Source organism: Sebastes umbrosus, chromosome 14, assembly GCF_015220745.1.
Source record: "Sebastes umbrosus isolate fSebUmb1 chromosome 14, fSebUmb1.pri, whole genome shotgun sequence".
NCBI lineage: Eukaryota > Metazoa > Chordata > Actinopteri > Perciformes > Sebastidae > Sebastes > Sebastes umbrosus.
The window spans coordinates 27,415,766-27,426,257 of record NC_051282.1 but is presented as its reverse complement, the minus strand read 5'-3'; the positions used below and the strand labels follow the sequence as shown (position 1 = coordinate 27,426,257).

General features: G+C 45.0%; 1 protein-coding gene and 1 long non-coding RNA gene across 5 annotated transcripts in view; one reads left to right on the top strand and one right to left on the bottom strand.

Moving 5' to 3' along the window:
• Positions 1 to 256: 256 nt before the first annotated feature.
• The window catches only part of prkar1b (protein kinase, cAMP-dependent, regulatory, type I, beta), an 80,225-nt gene continuing 69,989 nt past the window's right edge, over positions 257 to 10,492 (bottom strand). For all 3 annotated transcript variants that reach the window (XM_037791717.1, XM_037791718.1, XM_037791719.1), the window contains 2 exons: positions 2,322 to 2,403; positions 257 to 1,676 (listed from right to left, as the gene is read on the bottom strand). In XM_037791717.1, the coding sequence (XP_037647645.1) occupies positions 1,504 to 1,676; positions 2,322 to 2,403 (255 nt within the window). In that variant the 3' untranslated portion in view covers positions 257 to 1,503. The remainder of the gene's footprint in view (positions 1,677 to 2,321; positions 2,404 to 10,492) is intronic.
• Positions 8,953 to 10,459, top strand: LOC119501408. Of its 2 annotated transcripts, XR_005209818.1 has the most exons (3): positions 8,953 to 9,127; positions 9,650 to 9,741; positions 9,897 to 10,459. It is a non-coding gene; the product is annotated as an uncharacterized LOC119501408 (long non-coding RNA). The 2 variants fall into 2 exon arrangements; XR_005209817.1 differs by lacking the exon at positions 8,953 to 9,127 and having other exon boundaries at positions 9,135 to 9,741.

Here is a 10,492-nt window from a genome sequence, read left to right as displayed (position 1 = left end):
CGCTAAAGAAATTAGTGGTGTTAAAATAACTTAACTTAACTTAACTTTGACAGCCCTAATAGAGATGCAGCATAATATTAAGGGGTCAGGGCATGAGATGAGATAAAGGGAAAGAGAGAAAACTAAGTCCAGTCAGGAGAGGAAGAGAGGATGCCAGAAGTTGGGATAAACGACGGGAAAGAAATGTGAAAAAGAGTCACATTTACAGGGACGAGGAGGGGCTGATCAAGAGTAAAATAACGACTCAAATCAAGAGTATTTCAGAAGCGTATCTTTATTTGCTCAAGATGGTTCGACAGTTGAAACAAAGACATACAGAGACAGAGAGAATATAGAAAGATTCTTTTCATGAGGTCCCGTTTTATACAACATCAGTCGCTGGGTCAGTTGTGCAACTTTGACAAGATTACAGAGTAGATCAAAGGAAAGCCAACACAAGTATATCTTTTATTTTATATATTTATAACATACAAGTCATGTCTTTAAAAACGGCTAAATCAAACTTCTGTATTGACCCGACGTTACAAACTCTAAAGTGGTGCAAAAGCGTTCATCTAGCAGTTTAAAGCAGAACAAAATCAGCTTAGAAATAAAGCATCAGGAAAGACCTGTGTGTGTGTGTGTTGAAGATTCATATAGTCCTGAGACAGTGTAAGCATATATGGTTGTGTGTTTCATGTCAGTGTGTTTCAGTGTGTGTGTGTGTGGACCGGACTGATCCCACTACTGCTCCTTTGGAGTCCCACAGCTCACAGATCAAACTGAGCCGCTTCAGGGATTATTGAGACAGAGAGGATTTCTTGTTAATTTGGCTGACATAATATTAAAATCTTCAACGTATCGCTGCCTTTAAAACCCCCCAACTGATAATAGCAGTAAAAGCAACAAAGCAGAAGCACTAAAAAAATGAAACTTTATTTTTCTTCACACCTCTACAGCTACGTTTCAGGGGAACAGAGGTCGGTGTAGTGCGGGTCTGATTTGACCTAGAAATGGCACCACTCACACCCAGAACAAGTGAAAAAAAAAAAAGGCCAGTGAAAAAACGTGTGCTCACTTCCTCCCGCTGCACGTAAACACGTCAACTTTACTTCCTCCTTATTTCCTGAATTCATCCGTACCCTTCATAAATTCACCAAAGTGCAAACGCCATTCTTTGTCAGTCTAGAAGCATGCATCGCATACAGTTGCCACGCTGTATATGTGACTCATTTACAGTATAGAATGAGTTGAATGATCTCCGTCCTCGCTCTGATTTTTACACTCCTTGCATGTTGGTGTTTTGGACATAAAGCTACGTGACAGCACAGGTCAAGTCAAAGTGCAACAAGATCGAAAGAAAAATAAGAAACAAAATGTAAATGAAAAGGCGCCCTGTAGTTGTGGATGTAAAACCCGTGTCCTTTACCCCCGTACTCCTCACCTCTTCCCACCCACAGAACCAAAACTCTGATGCTGATGCCGCCCACCCCTGCTGGTGGGGCCCAGAGAGGGGCCGACGTGTCACACGGTGAGGGAGATGAAGCTGTTGTATCTCTGGATGTTCCTCTTGAGGATCTCCGAGCACGGCCCCAGCACGCGCTCGAAGCGGGGCCGGTCCAGCTTCACGCACTTGAGCGGGCCGCGAGCGACCACGGTGGCCGCCCTGGGACGGTTCAACAGCAGGGCGATTTCACCTGGAGGAGGGAGAGGGAGAGAGGGAAATCAATGAATGACAATTAATGTTGTCTGATGCATTCAAATATAAAACGGACTTCTTTTTGTGAATGACAACTAAAGCTAAGGTCATACTACACGACTTTCACAGTCGTCAGATCCCCGTACTGTTCATGCAACACAACTTGCTTTCTTGTTAGTCTTGAAGTCGTTGTGGTTTTCACACTACATGATACGTGACCAGAGACAGGGGGTCACACACAACAAGATCATTCACCAGGAGGGATCTCCGATGAGATCTCTAAACAACGTTTTGTCATGAAAACACACGTGATATGACGTGACACCATACCATTTCAGTTGGCACGTGTTCACAAAATAGCCCGTGTCCACACTCTTTACTATTTGTTCCTCTAGGTGCAACAACAACTTTGCTCTGTGTTGCAAATGCAACACATACAGTAAGTTCTTAATTGTTACAGGCGACCTCTCCTTCCCAAGGTTTTCCTCTATTATAGTCGCTATTTTTGTGTTTCCACTTGCACAATTTATATTTCTAATGCTAAATATCAGCTGTAATATAAAGCAGTTATTGTTTCGATGCATCGTTTTTTTTATGTGCGGTGCCAAACTGGGGAGGGAAAAGGCTTCGTCGGCCCACTCACCAAAGTAGTCGGAGGGTCCGAGGCGTCCGACCTCCACGTACTCCTCGTTGTCAGACCTGCGCTGCAGAACAGAGGCTATTCCCTGGAGACGGAGAAGAAAAGGAGAGTTGGAGGAAAGACAAAGAGAAATAACAGGATGAGAGGGAGAGCAATAAAAAGGGGGTGGGGGGGGGGGGGGGTTGTTGGTGAAGAGGGGAGAGATGGAGGAGAAAGGAAAGGAGGGGGTGGGAGAGAAAGAAAAAAGGAGGAGTTATTTAGCGAGGGGCTGAAAATCGTCAGGAGGATTAAGGAGCCGAGGAGAAATTCCTTTGCTTCATAAGAACACAGGTGCACAGGATTTAGCCCACTTTCCTGTGGGACGGACACCTGTTCTGTGGGACAAGAAACACAAAACAACTCAGATATTCCATCGTGCAAATTCTGATTTGGTTCTGCTTAACAGTGTAATAAATACAAACATCTAAACCCACGAGAAGCTGAACTGATCCCTCAGTGTCTCCATCACATAATCCCCCTTTATCAGCATTCACCCATAAAATGGAAACAACGGCATCGTCCAAGACTGACGGAGCTCCGTTATAGTGTCCTTAAATGACCCTAAAACACACTTTCATGTGCAAGCCCCAAGTTGCTGTATGCTCCAACAGCATGTCACTAAACCACACAGTCTACTCTGCAGGCGACGATAACAAGGAACCCAGATGGAGTCAGAGTGAAACACTAACTCGCACGCAAACACACACATGCAGTGAGAAAATCAACAGCTGATGTCTGCTGGAGCGACTGACTGGACTCTACCGCCGACCTCGCTACGCGTATTACCGTCGCCCGCTGGTTGCTGCTGTGTGAGTCATTGAAAAAGTATAACGCAGGAAATTTGATTTCCGTTGACTCTGCCCAACAGATGATAACAGCTCATGCTGTCGTGTCCTGCAGCTGCTGACAAACTTTGTGTGTGAATGAGCTCATGTTTGGATATTTATCGTTGCATATGAGCGACCACTTAGTGTTTGGAGTTGAACTCGAAGCCCACATTAACACTTGACAATGCATCTCACTATAAAGCGAGGAATCTCTGTCTGTGTGTATGTGGGTGTGTCCTTCGCATATCTCGAGAACTGATCATCCGATCGACTTCACACTTGACGGGTGTATTGCTGGGGACCCCACGGAGTGCTTTGTCGAATTTGGTGCAATTTGGATACGCAAAACGCTCGATATTAATAAACTTTGAATACACAAGCAACCATCAGTGGTGGCGGGGCTTCAGGGCTCTGCAGACTGAATCCAGCATGTCGTCTGCAGTAGACAGACCGCGCCTAAGTTCACTGATCCTGGATATAGCCCTCTAACACTGGATAACATTACAACCAAACTTTTCTTCACTTCTGCAGCGAGCAGACTGCACTTATACTAACGTTACAGCCTACATTACATGGATGCTGGATAAAACGTTACAACCGAACTCTTCTTAACTTCTCACGACCCATGCAAAGAAGCGCAGTGTCGAGTGGGAAGTTGTTAGAACGAGCGGTTCTAGAGAGAGAGAGAGAGAGAGAGAGAGAGAGAGAGAGAGAGAGCTGCAAGCAGCAACACCACAGGTCAAGCATTCGGCCAGTTCTGAACGGACATTTTTTTGAACGGGCACTGCACGAGTTTCTCAAAAGCATGGCTGTTTGGCACCCAATTCGACTGTTATCAGGCCAGTAAACAGACGTTATCAGTCGCTATAAACACCGTAGTGAGTCATTAGGGGCCTACTAAATTGTAAAAATGAAAGCGAAACTCAAAAGCAACACATTCTAACAGGTAAAACTGCTTGAAATGTTACGTTGTGAACACAGACAAAAAGGCTTCTTTAGGTTTAAGCAACACTTAGTTAAATTAAGAAAACATCGGGTTTTGGCTTAAAATAACGAGGTTTCAAAAGTGAAAGCGAAACTTAAAAGCGTTACATTTTGAACACAAACAAAAAGGTTTCTTTAGGTTTAGGCAACAAAACGACAACTTTTTTAGGTATAGACAACAAAAACACACTACGTTTCAAAAGTGAAAGCGAAACTTCACGCTTGCCAACTGCAGTCTCCTGGGTGAAAACCGCGTTTTGTGTCACATCCGTTGCCTCCGACCTTCCTATGTAGTTTCATACTGTCTATACTACAGTACCTGACTTCTGCTTCTGCTCCTGTCATAATTACTACGATCATTAGAGGTTGCTGTCGTGTTCTTTTATACCTTCTTTTGGTGATCTACCATGTGAATTGATGATAAAACCTACTAGTAGGTGTGGTATGCCCCTATTGACCCACATCTATGGTGCTCATAGCGACCGATAACGCCTATTTATTGGCCTGACAACAGTTTAATCAGCTGGTTTGTGTGTGATGGAGCATACGTTTGGAGTGCATGTGTTTAAACAGAGGTAGAATTTGTGTTTTCAATGTCGACGTCGAGACATTAACACGTACCAAAGTTCAGCTGTAAATTGGTAGCTGGTAAGAAATCGGCAGGGGAATTTCCCAGCTTGTCTTGGACCGTGTCGCAAAACAGACTTGACCGTTCCAGCACTCCGTGCCTGTCTCTAATCCCTCTGTGCTCCCTCTGCTCCTTCTGCTGACCAGGCTAATAATGCTAAATATGAATATAATGAGCTTTAATGAGAACCCCCCCCCAAAACCGCCAGCTCTTTACAGCGGCAACACAAAGGTGAGGCTGTGTTTCAGTGAAAGGGATACGTGTGTGACTTAGTGGGTTTGTGCTTTAAATGAACTGTGGAGAGAAGTGGGGGGATACTGTTCAAGTAAATGGGGCATAGCGTGTGTGAGAGGCGACCAAACTGTCCCGTAATGCCATGACCAGCACACACGCCATGCAGCAGGGTGAATTTAGCTATGTGGTGGGAAAGAGGGCGGTGATAATGTCGCTGAGCATGGCTGAAGGTGGTGTTAAGAGTTGTTGGGGGGCTGACTGACGTGTTCCCTCTCAGAGTCACACATGTATGCTTCTGTAAAAGTGACATTTATTCCCTGCACAACTGCATTTCTGTTCAGAGACAACTGCTGCAACTGTTGAGTGTCGAGGACGTTCCTGAACTTTTTATATTTTTTTATTTTGGCTAGACGATTCCCAATGACTTCTATTTTTAACAAGCAACTTCTAGCATAATAGTACTGAAAATAAACTGCACCTCAAATCTGGCTTGTGGAAGTACGCCACTGTGGGAAAATGTCTAGCACACAGATACTTTTTTTTTTCTGAAGTAATAGTGCACAAACAAGGAATATTTGTACGATATTAGTTATTGGACATGTCCAATCACTTGGCTACTGCATGAAATTTCTCTGATTAGGCCGACTGATTAAAGATTAGCCAGCCTCAGTAGCTGAACTGATCGCCCAGGACAGTTATCTGAACTTCTCTGAGCATGAGTCCTAATGGGTCCTAATGCTGCTGCCTAACTCCTTATGTGCATATTATCAGAGAGAAGGCTGGTGTTTCACAGTTTGCTTTTGTGGTGGACTGAAATGCTGCTAGGCTGACTAGTGAAGCCTTTTCATTTCCTACGGTATGGCATTTAAGCCACAATGTGAACACCGCAAGAGGAAGAAGGAGGCGCAGGGGGGGTGACTACTGGACTGCTACGTCTACGTCACACGGAGGAAGAGGGAAATTACGACACTTATACCCTCATTGGGCGGATTCAAAGACATGGGTTGAATTAGTGTTTATCTCTAAAGTTCTACTCGTTGGCCCTTTGTTGCATGTCATACCCGATCTCTCTCTCCCCTCATTTCCTTTCATCTCTCTGCCGTCCGCTATCTATTAAGGTATAAAAATGCTTCAAAATAGAATTATAAACTACAAACTGTATGCCTCGGCCAACCAATCAAGATGCAGTTTACATCCATGTCTGTCCAAAATGTCATCACTTCATCATTTTATCCTATTAGACATTTGTGTGAAATTGTCATAGCGTATGAACGTTTTGTGAGGTCACAGTGACCTTGACTTTTGACCACCTGAGTCCAAGTGGATGTTTGTGCCAAATTTGAAGAAATTCCCTCAAAGCGCTCCTGAGATATCGCGTTCATGAGAATGTGAGAAATACATAAAAACATTCTACTCTCACAAGACAGGTGTCCATCCACATGGAGCACAAATTTTAACGATAATTTCCAGGAAATTGGCAAAAGAAAGTTTCCATCCACTACAGATATGCACACATTAGGAGATGAGCACATAGCGATAAACAGCTGGTGGCGCTAATTCTCCAGTCCACACATATGTGATGTTTGCAGCGTTTGACAGATAAGTCACATGCTTCATGTCTGTCATGGTTTATTTGTTAGGTTCTCTATACGATATCCAGAGCATTAATAGAGCAGCAAACCACTATTTGTTATGTAAAATGTAAAGAAGAGGAGTCATGTCTACCTGAGCAGAGAATGAAGTCTCTCTCCCCTCTGTGTGTGTTGTAATCAGATCTTCTCCGTGCTTTGTTGACATAGCCGGGCCAGCCGCGCATGCTTTTAGTGCATGTTCGTGCATGTAAGCGTGCCCCACTGGCTAGCTCACGGCCGCCGCTCTGCACTGCTCTCATACGGCGGTTACAGCTGATAACGTCGTCGTTGCAGAAGTGTAGCACCCACCTTCCGGTTCCCCCTCAGGTTAACACTGTTAGCTCTGTCAGTTTTCACTCTTAGCATTTAGAAATGCTCCCAATCTCATATAGAGCACCTTTAAGTCTGTTTCCATCTCCACTTCAGCCAAGCATAAAACTTTTTTTGCAATATTTGGACTTTTTTTTTTGACTTTCAGCTATTTTTATGCACAAATTGCAATTACAGATAGTTAGCTATGACTGTTGAGTGAAGGTTATTCATAAAGTGACTAGGGGGTGAATAGGGGGGAGGGCGCAGGCATCGAAGCTCCTGTGTTTACAACCAGTTGATTCCTCTCCTTTCCATTCATGTCCAAACAAAGAAAGTGAGACAGCGCAGCGCCGTCAAAGTACAGTTGTTCACTGGTGAGCAGGCCTCTACCGGTGTGGTCCAGATAACCATCGCGTACTGTACCACCCCAGGGGCAGCGCTCTGCTCCACAGATATTTCTTTTATAAACATTGAGGATCACCCCCCCCTCGCCACGCTGCCCGACGCAGGGAGCGAAGGACCGGCAAGATAGTGGAGGAGAAAAGGCAGAGAGAGAAAGCAAGACAAACAGAAAGCATGAATGAATGAGGTCACTGAGAAATAGAGTGAGGAGAAAGGAAACGGTGCGAGCCAACTTAAAGAGCAGAAGTAATAAATTATCACTACTACGTGATGTTGCTGTTGCTATAACACTCCTTAACCAAAACACACATACCACACGCAGAGCGTAGCGAGTCGGCTCGTGGCGACATGTCAAAATGTAACGTCTTGCATGGAGGAAGTAACAACTGTTGGATCAACAACAGGCACACAGAGAGAGAGAGAGAGAGAGAGAGATGGAGGAAGAAAGGTGATATCCTGAGTAGCCTGTTCACGAGGCCACCCAGCGCCGGCAGTGTCTGCACCTTCTCACTCCAACATCAACACGCACACACACAAAGATTGCACCCTTGCACGACCTAAAGGATGCTTTTCAAATTACTCAAAAAATGGTTTCGCCCAATTAAGACCTGTTAATCTTCACCTTTTGTTCCTGTGCTTGCACTCAAAAATGTCTTCATTCATTAGCTGCATTGATTTTCAGTCTATAACAGCGGCGTTAAGCTCCATTAGCTAAATTGCACTCCAGCGCACGCACACGTAGGTTACAGTAACAGCCAGGCGATGTATTGTAGACCCACAGGGACCCTTTAGATCCCCTCAGTGGGATTACTTTTGTGTTGGGTCGAAGGACAAATCTGAGATAACACACTGAGTTGCTGTTTAGATTGATGATGGGAGGAGATGAGAGTGAATGCACTAGCAGAGAGGATGACACGAGGACGAACAGCCCTCACTTGATTTTACTCAATTTTCAATCAATTGTCGGGGGCTCGTGCCTGTTCGGAGCGGGCCGACTGTTCAACCCCAAGGAAGTGCTGCTTGCAGCAGTGTCAAGAACCGAGTTTGGTTGTAACGTTAGTAGGATATATCCAGGATCCAGCAGCAGCAAAAGTGAACTAATGAGCCCCGGTCTGCCCGCTGCAGACGACATGCTCGTCTCAGTCTGCAGAGCCCTGAAGCCCCGCCCCCGCAGCTGAACAGAGTGCTGTTCGCTTGTTTATTCAAAAATGATTAAAGGGGACTTATTATGCTTTTGCTGCTCTTGAACTGCCTGAAACTGCCACTATACAGTAGATGACAATAAAAAAGTAAAATAATGACATTTAGAATTTTTGACGGTTGGAATGAAGCACAACATTGAAGTGAAATCAGCTCTCGGTTTATTTATTTGTCCTACCCTGAATTGAGTGAGACTCGAGTCATGAGTGTGATTGACTTCCCTTCAAAATCAAAAAAGTCTAGTAACTCCACTTTGACATCATGACTTAAAGATTAAAAATAAGACCGCGTAGGTGAGCATGGTCGGCAATCAGCTGCAGCAGAGAGAGAGACAGGTGTGGGGGTGGCTCATGAGATCAGAGCCAGGTGAGCTGATTGGCACAGCTGCTGCTTGTTGAGTAATTAGGTTCCTCCTTTAAATGCAGCAGTGAGCGTCACCTCTGATGACTGCCACACACCACTGACACACGGCCTGGTAGACATTTGTTTGTTGAGCTGTGTTGGAAACTGTGAGCGACTAGATCGTGTGTCGGGCAAATAGAGGCGCACGGTGTTAAGAGTTGTATAATTGCCATTACATTAGCGTTAAGAGAAGTCTGAAAGGGGGTTTATACTTGTGACAAAACAGCAACTTTGTCCCAATTTTCAAGTAAAGAAAACTGAAAAGAAAGCATGTGAAGCAGCATGTCCAACGCAGTTTCAAAACTCTCACTGATGTTCAACAAGTGTCCTTTATCCCTCCTCCCTCTTTTCACATGCACCATTTTAGTTGGCAGTGGAGAGAGCACGGACAACTTGAGTGTATGAGCATGAGGGAGAAAGAGCGTGCATGTTGGGTAGGTAGGGACATAAGAGAGGGAAGGTGAGGCTGAGTCTTCACGGCCCCCGGAGTTCTGTAAAGGATTGTTTGTACAGCGTGAGGGGAAAAAAAATGTAAACATGTCACTTTTCATTAGGGCTCCATTCCTCCCCAGGCAGGCAAAGAAAGTGATGCCTCTATACCTCCCCTTTTGTTCATCCTCCTCATCAGCAGCATGTAATTGTGGGGTTTGTCTTTGACTTTGAAAACCACAGAAACAACAGAAGAGTGGTGGAGAGAGGAGACAGAAAAGTTCTGTTGGAACAAAGCCCTGACATCTCGGTGTGCACGCGAAGAAGAGAGGACAGTGAGTGAGGAAAGTTGTCGCAAGACTGACAAAATCCTTCTCTCCTTTTCGAATGAACCTCTCTCTCCGTATATGTCCCTCCCTGCCCTCTTTGACTCATCCTTCCTCTCTCTCTCTCTCTCTCTCTCTCTCTCTCTCTCTGGTCTCCCTCCCAGGAGAGGCTGGATCTCCTGACCCCGTGTGAAACTCGGCAGCACACATTCCACCACAGTCCACCCTGCTCTGGGAAAGTCGGGCCATGCTGCACGAGAGACGGAGAGAGCGAGGAAGGGAGGGACCGAGAGAGAGAGAGCTTAGAGGAAAATGGAAGATAGACAGGAGAAAAGGAAAAAGGGGATTAAAGAAAGAGACAAAAACTAGTGTTGGGTGAGGCTCACAGTGTTTGGTGTGACATACTGGACTGAGCTGAGACTCCATCTCTGTCTCTCCTCCGTCTCCTCCATCCTCTAATCCCCCAGATTCCCCTGCATATTTCCCCTTTCTCCTCTCTGGGATGTACAAGTCTCAGTTTGATGAGTCATGCATTGCTACTGCTATATTTGTGCCCTAAACCCCAATTGGGTTCCTCTTTCTGCATAGTCAAACGGGCTTTTAAAGGATTTCTGCAGCTTCAGGAGGCTTCAAACTGTGACCAACACTGGTCGGATAATGTTCGGTGAACACAAAATAAATGTATATATACAGTTCAGTCTATAAATGTTTGGACTGGGATACATTCTTTTGTTGTTTTGTACTTTAGCATATTAGATTT